Source organism: Microcaecilia unicolor, chromosome 2 (genome assembly GCF_901765095.1).
Source record: "Microcaecilia unicolor chromosome 2, aMicUni1.1, whole genome shotgun sequence".
NCBI lineage: Eukaryota > Metazoa > Chordata > Amphibia > Gymnophiona > Siphonopidae > Microcaecilia > Microcaecilia unicolor.
This window is the reverse complement of record NC_044032.1, coordinates 628417152-628431910: the sequence shown is the minus strand read 5'-3', so window position 1 is coordinate 628431910 and position 14759 is coordinate 628417152. Positions and strand designations below refer to the sequence as shown.

The following is a 14759-nucleotide window of genomic DNA, read 5'->3' as shown; positions in this document are numbered from 1 at the left end:
AGCTCCTTTGATTTCTTGCATGCAGAAGTGTTAGAAAAAGGAGATTAGAACAAAATAAAGGGAACACACATATAAAAGCCATCTTTCAAGTGGTTACCAGGCAGTGTAAGTCCTGTTGTCAAATGTCATTAGATCATACATTCAAATTTCTACACAAAATAATAGTAGCCATACTGGGTCAGAACAGTGGTCCACCTAGCCCAGAATCCTCTTTTCCAAAGAGTGGCCAAGCCAGGTCACAAGTATCTGGCAGAAACCCAAATTGAGGCAACACTCCATACTACAGATCCCAGGGCAAACAGTTGCTCCCATGTCTGTCTCAATAGCAGACTATGGACTTTTCCTCCAGGAATTTGCCAAAATCTTTTTTAATCCCAGATACACTAACCACTGTTACTACATCCTCCGGCAAGGAGTTCCAGAGCTTAACTATTCGTTGAGTGAAAAAATATTTCCTCTTATTTGTTTTAGAGATATTTCCAAGTAACTTTGAGTGCCCCCTAGTCTTTGTACTTTTGGAACAAGTAAAAAAAAAAAAAAATCAATTTACTTCTACTTGTTCTACACCCTCATCTCCATCAGCATGCACCTCCTTCCTCTTTCTTCCCTCATATGCATCTCCTTCCTCTCTTCCCTCTCCTCCATGCCCAGCATTTCTCCCCTCCCCTTCATCCATGCTCATCTCATTTAATCTCACATACTCTCTCTTCTCTTCCCTCCCCTCCATCCATGTCCAGCATTTCTCCTCTCCCCTAAATCCATGTGCATCTCCCTCCTGTCTTCCCTCCCCTCCATCCATGTGCATCTCCTTCGTCTGTCTTCCTTCCCCTCCATCCATGTCCAGCATTTCTCCTCTCTCCTTTCCCCTCCATTCGTATGCATCTCCTTCCCCTGTTCTTTCCTTCCCTCCAACAGTTCTCCTCTCTTCCCTGCCCTTCCCTCCCATCCATGTCCAGCATTTCTCCTCTCTCCTTTCCCCTCCATTCGTATGCATCTCCTTCCCCTGTTCTTTCCTTCCCTCCAACAGTTCTCCTCTCTTCCCTGCCCTTCCCTCCCATCCATGTCCAGCATTTCTCCTGCCCTCCCCTCCATGACCAGCGATTCCCCTCTGCCCTCCCCTCCCCATACCCAGCAATTCTCCTCTGCCCCGTCCTCCCCTCCCATCCAGCGCTTCTGTCCCCTGCCCTCCCCTCCACGTCCAGCGATTCTCCTCTACCCTCCCTTCCATGTCCAGTGACTCACCCCAGCCCCCAAGTTTCCAACCCCAGCCCCAACTGCCTGCCTTCAGCTTTCAGACAGCCCTCCTTTCCTTCCAGCTGCCCTGTGTTTAAAAAGTCACTGTGGCAGCAGTGAAAGTAGCAGGTTCACCTCTAGCCTTCCCTTCTGTGTCCCGCCTTTCTCTGATGCAATTTCCTGTTTCTGTGAGGACGGGACACAGACAGAAGGGAAGGCTAGAGGCGAGCCTGCTACTTTTACTGCCACCGCTGCGACTTTTTAAACGCAGGGCGGCTGGAAGGAGGGCTGTCTGAAAGCTTACGGCAGGCAGGTGAGGACCGAATGGTGGGGAGCAGGAAGAAGTGCAACGGGGCCCCTGGAGGTGCTCCTGTCGCCCCTGCCTAAGACTGGCCCCGACTGTAGATGTCCAAATAAATGCATTCTTTGGAACAAGCTCCAAATCACCTTGACAGAAATGAACCCCTGCCATCAACAATCTCCCTACTCAACAGAAGGGAAAGGGGACTTAGAACCAAGAGCCAGATGCACTAACTCCACGGAAAAAGCCCTTCCCTTACCAATCCCTTAGCGATTCGGAAAAAACGGGCATGCATGAAGGAAATCATATGCAAATGAGCTGCTCGCTGATAGCTCATTTGCACACGATTTCCTTCCTAGGGAGGGGAAGCCAATCAGCCAGCTGAGCATGTGCAGAGCAGCCATGCGTTATGCGTGGCTGCTCTGCGCGTGCCAAAGACAGCTTCATACATGCAGACAAGCTGCATGTATAATAGCCGTTGACAACTTCCAATAAATTGCCGTCTTTGGCATTGTGCAGCAGAGGGCAAGAGTGGGACCCTGGAAAGAGAGAGAACTAAACGAACCGATGGAGACCTAGTTCTCTCTCTCGGGCAATCACAGCGCATTTAGCTGACACCAGTGACAGCTAAACGTGCTGTGACTGGCAGGCACTTTTTTTTTTTTTAAATGCAAGCAGCATAACACTAAAAAGAAATGCCTGCCAATCACCGCACATTTAGCTGTCACTGCTGTTAACTAAACGCGCTGTGATTGGCTGACAGACCTGCTTGTCTCCCTCGATCTTTGCAGTTCTCTCTTTCCAGGGTCCCGCTGTCTCTCCATCTGCTGCACAATGCCAAAGACGGCTTCATACACGCAGACAAGCTGCGTGTATAATAGCTGTCTGCAGCCTCCAATAAATTGCCACAGAAGTGCTTCTTGCATCCACAACAGCTCACAGCAGCCCCAGCCAGGCATTAACGAGAGGTACAGACCTCCCATTAGGTTTTCCACGGTAAAGGTAGGGACTGCTTTTGTGCATGAGGTCGGAAAACAGCTGTGCATCTGCCTTGCATGCACATTATAATACTAATTAGATTATAATAACCTTTTAGATGATTTGCATTCCGTTTTCGTTAGCTGCTACCTTGACAGGAAAATGGCTTGGAAAACCCTTTTGTGCATGTCTCGTTTTACTATTTGCTCGCTAGACTGGCTAGAACTGGTTTAAAAACCACGTTGCTGGCTCGTTAGGTTTAGTGCATCTGGCTGCAAGTTCCTCTAAGCCGTTAACTTTCCTCCAATCGTACCTCATCATCTGGACTGCTCTCAGCTGCTTCTCGGTCACAATACATTTTTGACGTTGTTTGTTGTAAGAAGTCAGAGATTCTCTGTACTAAGAAGTCGCGGTCCTTCAGATTGGCAAAGAGAAATGTCATTCTGTTTTTAGTGCTGATGGACAGTGGACTGGGTAACACACTGGAACTGTCGGCCTTTTCTACTATGGTCACCTAGAAATAACGGAAAGACCAATGATTATTTTTCAGTAAAAATGCCACAGGCCAAAGAACACTGAAAATGTCAAAACCCAGCACCAAGATATACGAGTTATGCAGTCACTCCTAACCAAACCTCACTGACTTGTTTCACATGAGTTACACAGGCTCATGATTCACCACAACCCTCACTGGTTTGGTGAAATCAATTTTAAAGTTTTCTAAACTGCAGTAAGAAATCCTTTATCTTATTTGTTTTCTCAATGATAACAAACTCATCAGTCCCATTAATAAACATTTTTATACTGCCACAAAATTGTACTTATCTTTAAAAAGTTGCAGCAGCTAATTCCCTTAGAAATGTATCTGTTACCTCTAACCTCCATTCAGCTTTCTCTTCCACACATTAAGATGTTATTCTGAGGATCTCAGATTCCAAATAGAGAATGACACGGGGTAACTGCAGGTATGGGGACAGAGCTCATGGGGACTAGGCGGGGTTGGGAACAAAACTTTGTCCCGTGTCATTTTCTATTTTGAAGCCTGTTAATGCTGGACCAGTGGCGTAGGAAGGGGGGAGTGGCAGTCCGCCCCGGGTGCACGCGCTGGAGGAGTGTCGGCCCCGCTCTCTCTGCCCTGGAACAGGTTACTTCCTGTTCCGGGGCAGAAAGAGCAGAGAACCAGCGTAGACGATGCAGCTCCGAGCGACGTGCACTTGGGGCGGATCAACCCTCCCGCCCGTCCCCCGCAAGTAAGAATGCGCCGCAGAGGGGGGTGCGTGCCGTGCTGCACCCGGGGGGCGGTGCGCAGCGGCGACCCGCCCCGGGTGTCAGCCGGCCTTGCTACGGCACTGTGCTGGACCATTATTTATGTCTGAGTGAGGCAGACAATGATTGGGAAAAAAGAAAACATGCTGGCCACAACTGGCAAAATTTGCATGGGGGATCCTGGACATTCCTGCTACCAGCACATCTTCCAAGAAGACATCTTTTATTGCAGGAAGGACTGTGGAAGACAGGAGAGCTAGACCGAATCCTGAGACTGCTGATGAGTTATTCATCCACAGATTTAAAAAATCATAATAGTGCTTTATAGGACACATTTCTTCCCCACTAGTGCATACAAAACAGGTTGTATTTTGTACCGCTGGACATTTTAACAGGGTGGATTAGGACTCCTTAGGGTAGTAGAAGTCAGCTATTGTTGGGGTTGGAAGGGTAGAGAGTGGTGCTGCTCGTTATTATTGTTTTCTATTTGTGATTTATAAATGAACAGTTGCACAGCATATTGTTCTTTTATACTTTAATAAAAAAAAGATTTAAATATAAAAATCATAAGTGTTCAAGGTTTCTGCAGATGAAGACACAGCCCATGGGGATGGGGCAGGGACAACCTCTGTCCCCTGTCATTCTCTAATGCCAAATACTGAACCACCCCCAGACACTATCACAAATTTGTTAAGAGTACTGTGCCGCGCTCCCCCCCCCCCCCGATGCATAAGTGAAACGGAGAGCCCCGTTGAGCAGAAAGTTAAGCTAAGTGCCTTCAAATATTTAAACTATTTCTGAGTAGAATGTTAAGCTAAGTGCCTTTAAGTATTCAGAGTATTTCCTTTGATGAGGACTGAAGATATTTGAAAGCATATACTAAAAAATTCATAAGATTCACAAGAAATCATTAAAAAGATATAAAGAAAATGGAGGTTTTTGACCGATCATACTGGAGTCTGAAGAGCCGGCACTTAAAAACGTTATCTGATGCCAAGTGAGGACTTTTGAGGTCTTTTCCTCCATCATTTAACATTTAAAATTAAAATTAAATTTAGGTGGAGGGGCTTCCATGTTTCAATGACTCAGAGGGCTATGCTGTAGGGTTACCCATATCAGACAGGCCTCTGAGGAGAAACCAAAGAGTGTCCCAACCTGGAGGATCCAAGATGGCGTTGAGGGAGGACGTACGCTAGTTGAGTTCCCATTTTACACCAGAATGCTGGAAGAAGAAGGCGCGCTCCCCAGAGAATGGGGAAGAGAAAAGGCAAAGCCGTGGTGCTGTCCTCCTCGAACACGGCTGGGGTTCCCACCACTTCTCAGTCTGTTTTGGAGAGATTCGGGGTCATAACGTCGGGGATATCGGTTCTTGCTTCGGGGAACAGCAAGGCTTTATTGCCGAATCTCAGTGGAGGGAGTGACTTTGAGTCCCCCTGTTGGCACGACCCCTCCAAGACCCGGAAATAGTAATGCTTCGCTATGGAGGTCAATAATGGAAACGCCCGAAGTGGGTTAGGATTTTCATGCAACCCGAGGAGGTCCTGGTGCAGCATCGACTCCGGATAATAAACCAACTGGGGGATTGGAGTATGAGCTCTTCCCCCCGAAGATATCTGGAGTGGTTTCTGTGAAGAAATTGGACTTGGTGAAGCCAATAATGTCATAAAGGACATACTATAGGAACTGCAGCAGAATGTGAATAACTGTCTTCTTCAGATGTTTAAAATTTTTCACTATGTGAGTTAAAGAATTTATATTAATACTTAAAGTGGAAGTCCAAGATATAAAAAGAGACTTTTATTACGGAAATGGCTTCTCTATGAAAATTAGATAATTTGGTAATGAAGAATAGTTATTTTTCTTGTAAAAACTGGAATTTCTGGAGAACCAATTAAGGGAAAATAACTTGAGAATGATAAATTTACCTATAATATCCTATATATTAGCTACTGAATTCTTGAAGAAATATTTCTCTGATACTTTGCTAATACCTTCTGATAGCCACCTTTTGGTGACTAAAATTATATTTCCTTAAAATCTTCTTTCAGAGAAAAGAGATGTGTTTAACTGACATTTTGGAAAATTCAGAAGTTATAGTTATATTATTAGTGACTTTCGTCTTTGATTAGATAGGAACAACGTTTTGAAATTGTATTTTCGATACATGGTTGATAGTTTTTTGGGTTCAAAGATGCATATATTTCCTGACACATCAAGGGAATCGCAGACTGGGAGGTGTGAGGTCTTGGCTTTTAAGCCAGGAATCATTGCCCTAGGTGGGACCTTCCTAGCGCGATTCCCTTGTAAGTGTTTTATTTCCTTATTACTTATTTGTTTGAACCTAAGAAATTATAAGAGTTTGTGGAAACAGATGAAGAATCCTCTGCAGCAACTTCCTTCAGTTACCACTGTACCGGCTGCAATAACCGATTAACCTTCCTCCCTCAGAAAATGTGAAGTGTAAGATTAACCATTTTGAGTTTTTCTTATTTTCTTTAAGATTGTTTTCCTGATCTTGGATCTTCCAATTGTGGACAATTATGTAAATATATATTGTTGAGAGAAAATGTTTTCCTTTTTATATTTCTGTATTTCCTTACATTTATGTGATAAATGTGACTAATTAAGTAAAATGATAAATAAAATTTAAGAAAAAAAATTAAATTTAAACAAGTCTCATGTCTTCAAATCTAGGTTTAAAGCCCACCTCTTTGCTACTGCTTTCAACTCCTAACCATGACTCTCTTACTCAGCACCCTCACTTATTGCCCTATCCTTTATCCTCACCTCTTTATTCCCCTAGCCTTAATTGTTCTGTCTCATGTCTTATCTAGATTGTAAGCTCTTTGAGCAGGGACTGTCTTTTTTGTGTATGGTGTGCAGCGCTGCGTATGCCTTGTAGCGCTATAGAAATGATAAGTAGTAGTAGATTCTCAGCTTGGTAATTTGTAGTTCCAACTGTAAAACACAAATACAACAAATTTAACCTGTGCTTTTGATAACTTCACACTGGTTATCAAAACAGGTGCAATATGGTTCCAACATGAAACCTTGGCTATCAGGTCTGGCTGCATATCTTACAAAAGTAATCTTGGGCAAACCATTACAATAATCCAAACTGGCCAACACAAGTTCACAGAATTTTGGCAAAATCTTCCATGAATAGATAAGGCAATAGCCTTAATTTGGAAAAGGCTTGTTTAAAATTACCCCAAGGTAATGGCTATCACAAACCAAGTCCAAAATTAGGGTTTTTTTTTTGTTTGTTTAGTCACATACTTGTACAGGATTCCCAGCAATATTAAGACAAACTGGACACGTATCTGACCAGTAATGTGTCACATTTTTCCAGCAAAGGTTCCATCAGTAGCGCAATTTGTTATTTCTCAGTTAATGCGGTTAGTTATACTGAAAAAAAAAAAAAAAAAAAAAAAAAAAAAAAGGTTTCCATCAGAACCTAGTGGCAGCTTGAGCCTCCCTCTATAAAAGGAGAAACCACCACCCGCTAAATTTGCCCCAGATGGACATTCAACCCCTTTTAGTTCCAATTTTGAAAAAAAAAAAAAGGCCTATAGCTGCTTTTGTCTTCATGAACTAGGCTCCGTTTTGATGATCTTTACAAAAAAAGACTTACCTGCAAACTGAACAGAAAATCTTTTCCAATTGCTCCTAAGCTGTCTTAATTAAGCCACTGATAAAGAACCTTTTCTTTACTTACTAGTAAAAAAAGGCCCATTTCTGCCTGAAATGAAACTGGCGCTAGCAAGGGTTCCCCACTCCTTCCGTTGCTGTCTCCCTCTCTGTCATCCGAGTCCCACGCCCTCCTGTCGTCGGAGGTGGGCACGGGACTCCCTTCCCCTCCCCTTATGCGACTATCCCTGGTGATCTAGAGGTAACTTCGGTTGGGGCAGGAAAGAAAGAGCCCCCTGTTTCCTGGTCGGAGCGCTGCTGCTAGCTGCCCTGCTGCATCCTGTGCGAGTCCGGCTCTCGGCGTTTCAAAATGGCCGCCGAGAGTTGAAGTCTCATGAGGCTGCTTCAACTCTCGGCGGCCATTCTGAAACACCGAGAGCCGGACTTACACATGATGCAGCAGGGCAGCTAGCAGCAGCGTTCCGGCCAGGAAAGCGGGGGCTCTTTCTTTCCTGGCCCGAGCGAAGAGGTACCTCTAGACCACCAGGGATAGTCGCGTAAGGGGAGGGGATGTGACAGGGGGGAGGGAAGGTGATGGGAGGGAAGAGGGGGCAAACAGGGGTGGGGCGATAGCGTGAAAGGGGCGGGTGAGGGTGTGAAAGGGGCAGGGCAGCTAGCAGCAGCATTCCGGCCAGGAAAGCGGGGGCTCTCTCTTTCCTGGCCCGAGCGAAGAGGTACCTCTAGACCACCAGGGATAGTCGCGTAAGGGGAGGGAAGGTGATGGGGAAGAGGGGGCGACCGGGGCGGGGCAATGGCGCGAAAGGGGCAGGGTGAGGCCTTGAAATGGGCCGGGGCAAGGGTCCTCGTTTTATGAGGCCGTCTACAGCGATTTGTTGGAAGGGGAGGAGTAGAGAAACACGCGGAGCGTGTTTCCCTACTCCTCCCCGTTCGTTCATTTGCATTGTTCTGTATTTGTTCCGTCCTCGACGTCATCACGTGTGATGCGAGGGCGGGGCATGGAGACATGGTGAGTGTTGTGGCTTCACCACCATGAACTTACGAACCAGTATCTGAGTAGCTGCAGTGACGTCAGTGTCTTCAGAACGTTGAGGGTGTGTTTTATTATAGTAGATTGGGATTTTGTTCACATCTTTGTTTCTCCAGTAGATGCTCAAACTGAGTTACATTCTGGTGAAATAAATATTCCCCTGTCTCTGGACGGCTTACAATCTAATTTTTGTACCTGAGACAGTGCAGGGTTAAGTCACATGTCCAAGATCACAAGCAGCAGCAGCAGAGATTTGAACCCAGAATTCCCCGGTTGTGTAACTACTAGGCAACTCCTCTATTTCAAGAAGTGGTGTGGAGTACCACCTTAGCAATTTTGAGCAGTGTGCCGAAAGCCAGGCAAGCCTGGTTCAAATCCTGCTGCTGCTCCTTGTGATCTTGGGCAAGTCATTTAAACTCCCATTGCCTCAAGTATAAAACCCTCCGAAGACAGGGAAGTACCTAGTATACTCAAATTTAACTCGTCTTGAGCTTCTACTGAAGTGCGATTTAAATCCAAATACAGCAAACAGTTAAAAACTGGGAATAAAGAACACTAGGAATTGCCATACTAGGTCAGACCAAAAAGGTCCTTCTAAATCCAGCATCCCACCACCAACTGTGGCCAATCCAGGTCACAAGTATCTAGCAGAATTCTAAAAAGTAGCAAGATTCCATGCTACCAACCCTAGTGGCTTTCCCTGGTTGTGGTCTTAGTTTATGGACTTACTCCAGGAATTTATCCAAACCTTTAAACCAGCTATGCTAAATGCTTTTACCACATCCTCTGGTAAAGGGTTCCAGAGCTAAACTATTTGTTGCATGAAAATAATTTTCTTCTATTCTAAAACTCCATGGCATGTCTGTTTACTTTTTAAAAAAAAAAAAAAAAACAATTTGCACTTACTCGTTCTACTCCACTCAGGATGTTATAGATCTGCCCTCAGCTAATTTTTCCTCAAAGCTGAAGAGCCCCAACCTCAAGCCTTCCCTGAGAGTAGTTCTGCACCTACCATTTTAGCCATTCTTTGTACCTTTTCTAACTCCACTATATTTAACTTGTTGCAACCAAAATTGCACATAATTCTCATGGTGACGTTGCCCCATGGAGGATACAGAGGCATATTCTCTGTTCCTTTAATTCCTAACCTTTGATTTCTTGGATTCCATCACGCAATGAGCAAGAGATACCTAGATCTTTTTCTTTGGTGGTAACTCCTAACGTGGATCCTAGCTTCACGTAGCTTCTGGGTTATTCTTCCCAATGTGCATCACACTGTACTTGGCAGATGAAATCTATTGTGGACATCTGGATGCCTAATTGTAGTCTCATATAGTCCCTCCTACAATTTAACAACTTTGAATAGTTCTTGTCATCTGCAAATTTAGTGACCTCACTTGTTTCTCTTTCCAGATAATTTATTACTGGGTTAGAAAGCACCAGTCCCAGTACAGATCCTCGTGGAATTAGTCCCCTTCCACCATTGAAGAAATTTGTCATTTCACCCCACTCTTTTCTATCTTTTAACCAGCTCCCAAACCACAACAGAATGTTGCCTCTTATTCCACAGCTTTTCACTTTCTCACGAGTGTGAGGAATTTCTCAGAGTTTTCTGAAAATCTAGACAAACTTCAACTATCCACATTTAATGCCTTAAAAGTAGTAGTAACCTGGTGTGGCAAGATTTCCATTGGCTGAAACCATGCTATATCCCATTAAACCATGCTTGTATTCAGTAATTTTGCTCTTATGATTTTGCCTGGCACCAATGCCAGACATTAGTGCTTTAACTTCCCAGATCATCCTGGAACTCTTTTAAAAATTGGCATTACGTTGGCCACCTTCCATGGACCATTTTAATGACAGGTTACAGAGATCAGCAATTTCATTTTTGAGTTTAATACCTTGGGGTGTAAACCATCCAAGTTTGAAGTTATTTACTATTTACCTTGTTGATTTAGCTTATTTCATCTCCAGGTTCAGAAAGATTTGTTTCCGTTCCTCCATATTATTACCCTTAAATACCATTTATGGCACAGAAGGAACAGAGGGATTTGTATTCTGGCTCCCTCGGTTTTCATCCTGTGGCTACCAAACTAATCCTGGGGTCACCCCAGCCAGTTGGGTCTTCAGAATATCCACAATATGAGAAATTGGGGGAGGGGGGGGAGTGTCAATATTTGAGAATATCCTGAAAACCTGACTAAATGGTGGTTTCCTAGGATAGGTTTGGGAGCTTTTATCTGTTACTCCGTTATTCTGCATTGCTGTCTAGGATTTTTTTTTTCCCCCTTTAAACCTTTTATTGCAATATGTACAGTATGACAAGTCTCAAGCTATGTCTCTAGTTACTGACTTACTGGGCTCTGACTGTTGCTCCTCCCTATGTAGTAAGAAATCAGTCCTAGAGTACCCCCACAGCCAGTCTGGTTTTTCGGCTAACCAAAGCTAAATAGGATTTGCATATACCTTGTACATATTACCTCCACTGCATGTTTCTCATGCACATATTTCTTGTGGTTAACCTAAAATTAGGACTGGCTCAGGAGGGAAGGAGTAGGTAGCAAGGACTGGCTTGTCAAACACTACTGTAAGGCTACAGTATCACTATGCAAGGTCAGCCTGTCATTCTGCTGGTTGCCAAGGTGCTTTCGGAGATCTATGTAAGAGACCACAGGCAGATCAGGTTGCAGCCAAATGGTGGGATGCTGGATACGCCCCACTACAGATCTGCATGGCTCAGAGGAATGTACAAGTGTAGCAAAGCTGGCCATCAACACAGTACAGACTTGACAGCAAAATAGCATTTTCTATCTGAGCTCGGGAGCCCTGCTCACTTAGAAAAACAGAAGAAATTTAAAAAAGCCCTGAAGGCACATGCGTCATATTTGGGCATTAACCCTCTTATAAGGATGCACACAAGGACGCTTGATAACGGACTCTTTTGCTTAAGAGTGACAGCCTGTGTTTAGTCTTGTTCCAGAGTTAACATCTTTAACATCAGCAAAATTCGCCCTTTCCTCTCTGAACACACCATCCGAACTCTCATCCACGCCCTCATTACCTCTCGCCTTGACTACTGCAACCTTCTCCTCACTGGCCTCCCACTTAGCCATCTATCCCCACTTCAATCCATCCAGAACTCTGCGGCTCGTCTTATATTCCACCTGAACCGATACACTCATATTACCCCCCTCCTCAGGTCGCTTCACTGGCTTCCGATCAGATACCGCATTCAGTTCAAGCTTCTCCTTCTCACCTACAAATGCACTCAGTCTGCAGCCCCTCATTACCTCTCCACCCTCATCTCCCGAAACCTCCGCTCACAGGACAAATCCCTCCTCTCAGCACCCTTCTCCACCACCGCCAACTCCAGGCTCCGCCCATTCTGCCTCGCCTCACCCTATGCGTGGAATCAGCTTCCTGTGGCCCTACGCCAAGCCCCCTCCCTACCCATCTTCAAACCCTTGCTCAAAGCCCACCTCTTCAATGTCGCCTTCGGCACCTAACCTTAGACTGCCCCAATTTGACTGCCACTACTTGACTGTCTGTACATTTGTCCATTAGATTGTAAGCTCTTCGAGCAGGGACTGTCCTTCTATGTTATATTGTACAGCGCTGCGTAACCCTAGTAGCGCTTTAGAAATGTCAAATAGTAGTAGGATTTCAATAAAATTTACTGAACCCATTTAGAAAAAAACAAAAGGCACCAAAAGGGTAGATATTCATTATCACCAATACATTGCCCTCTTCAACACACTACAGACGTTTTCTAAACAGGAACACAGCCAGCCCACTTCTGAATGCCTTAAGATCAGCTTAAGATCAGAAATTTGGTTAGTATCCCAGCTCCTGCTCACCGCTGCCACCCCCTCCCCCCTGGTGCAGAACTTAAGAGCACCTTCTACTCTCTCTCTCTCTCTCTCTCTCTCACCTCTCGCAGTGGAACTATAAGACTACACAAGTTCTTCTCTTTACTGGTGAAGCAGATGTAGTTTGTGGATACAAACATTTGCCCTACGATCTGCATTTTGTTGAAGGGAGTCCACAGGGTGCAGTCCGTGTGCCCGTCTAATTTCTCATCCTTGGGGAGTCTGAAGAGTGCACGATACCTTTCGCTCTTGGCTCTAGCGTCAAGATCCCTGAAAAAGAAAAAAAAAAAACACACCTGATTTATCTTTAAATCATCATTGTTGATAACATAAGCCCCCAAACAGTATAAAACACATCCAGTTTTGCTATGTAAACAACTTAAAATACTGAATACAAAATCAAAGAACTATACATGGGAAGTCCCCAAGCCTCGCTGTAGAAAACCCCCCACCCGTCCCATTTCGTCAATCCAGGAATGTATCTAGAGCTTAAACAGTGGCATTCCTTAGTTGAGAATTCTACTGCGAGCTGCAAGCTGAAAAAAAAAAGTTTCCCGGAAATGCTCCCAGATGCGCTGAAAGGCCACGCCCCTCACAGAGGAAAGATCTCCCAACATCTCTCTGCTCCAGGGAGAGCAAAGTCATCACTTGCATTTCTCCAGGTTGCAGAAAGGAGGCAACGAGTCCCTCCAAGACATCAAGATCACTTTCTTCTTCACACGCGTCGTGCGACGAAGGAAACCCCGCAGTCCTAGTGGGGCAGGTAACGATAACGAGAGTCCATACTGATCAAAGACTAGCGGAGAAAGCCCCACTGGTCTGAACCACTGAGAAGAGACAGAACGCCAATACCTGCGCCCAAAACAACTGAATCCAAGGGCAGTCCCAGAACATATGGCTCAGCTTGACAGCCGGATGTTGGCACTTAGGACATGTAGCAGAAGATCCAAAAAAACAAAAAACAAAACCCTCTGTAGGCCTGAGGGAGAAATATACATAGTACAAATTTGTATTGTAACTCCCATAGCACCATACTGGCAAACCTGTGCTGTACTCCAGGAACACAATCCTGCACCTGAGCAGCAAAAATGTCCACTCCCAGTTCTGACATCCAGACGACCGTGGCATAATGCGCATAGTCCAAATCTTCCACAGTTTCCTGCAGAAACTGACAACTGGCTAAGCGCACAAAGCTGGGAGCCCAAAGTAAGAGCCATACTTAACAGATCCCGGACATCCTCGTTCAGACTGGCTCAGCCAAGGCTGCGCATGTAATGATGTAGTTGTGCGTATGCAACGCATATTAGAGGCAGGTAAAGAGTATTCAGTCTGTAAAGTTGCAAAGGGCTTCAGCTCGCCATCCACAGTGAGAAGTTGATATAAAATACTGACTACCCTTCAAAATCGTCAATGGGCAAAAGTTCCTGAAATTGGAACCCGCAGGGAAATCTGGATTTCTGTAGAAATAAGGTGATGCTGCCGTTTCTCCGACGCTGGCAGAGCCACCTCCAGGGAGCTTGCGCCGACAGCAGAATAAAATTGCCATGTAGGGCCTGGGGCTTATGGCCAGGCATGGTATGAAGTTGCCAGTTGAAATGTTCATTAGGGTCAAAAGAAGTTTCCAAAGAAGTCACCAAGAAAGCTGTAGCCCCCCCCCCCTCAAACCAGTCATTAATATGACGCATAAGGCATGCCATTGTCAAATACTGGAGATTTAATAACCTCAAGCCCCCATGGCCCCTGAGCTGCTCATCCCGGGTTGTAAGATACAAGGAAAACACCTGAAAGAGCAAGCATCATGTTAAACATGTTAAAGCCCCCTCCCTGCCCGTCTTCAAGTCTTTGCTTAAAGCCCACCTCTTCAATGCTGCGTTCGGCACCTAACCCTTACCGTTCAGTGAATCCAGACTGCCCCAATTTGACTGCCCCTATCGGACCGACCGTTCACTTGTCTATTAGATTGTAAGCTCTTTGAGCAGGGACTGTCTCTCTTTGTTAAATTGTACAGCGCTGCGTAACCCTAGTAGCGCTCTAGAAATGTTAAGTAGTAGTAGTAGTAGTAGTAGTAGTAAACAGATGAATTCTTCCCAGCAGAAAGACCGGATAGGCACACTAGAGAGCCAGCCTATGCCTCAGATCTAACAGCAGAGGTCGGGCACAAAGTGTATAATATGTGGAGAATTTTGAGGGCCTGGAAATATTGCTTAACACATTGATGTTTTGGCCATCGGTTTGTGATACTGAAAAAGCATTTGATCTTGTGCAGTGGCTTTTTCTATTTAAAACTCAATCCCATTTTGGGATGAAAGGCTATTTTCCTTTCTGCCCTGAAGGCAATGTATGCCTATCCACAAGTGTAGGTGTCTGTGATGGCCAATGGTGCGATCTCAGGTGTTTGATGTTTGGAGAGCCTACATGTCAGACCTAATAG

The 14759-nt window shown here is 45.0% G+C and overlaps 1 protein-coding gene across 3 annotated transcripts in view; it reads right to left on the bottom strand.

Moving 5' to 3' along the window:
- Positions 1 to 14759, bottom strand: part of TBC1D9 (TBC1 domain family member 9) — a 152718-nt gene that overhangs the window by 88539 nt on the left and 49420 nt on the right. For all 3 annotated transcript variants that reach the window (XM_030191703.1, XM_030191701.1, XM_030191702.1), the window contains exons 6-7: positions 12391 to 12598; positions 2826 to 3026 (exon numbers count right to left, since the gene is read on the bottom strand). In XM_030191703.1, the coding sequence (XP_030047563.1) occupies positions 2826 to 3026; positions 12391 to 12598 (409 nt within the window). The remainder of the gene's footprint in view (positions 1 to 2825; positions 3027 to 12390; positions 12599 to 14759) is intronic.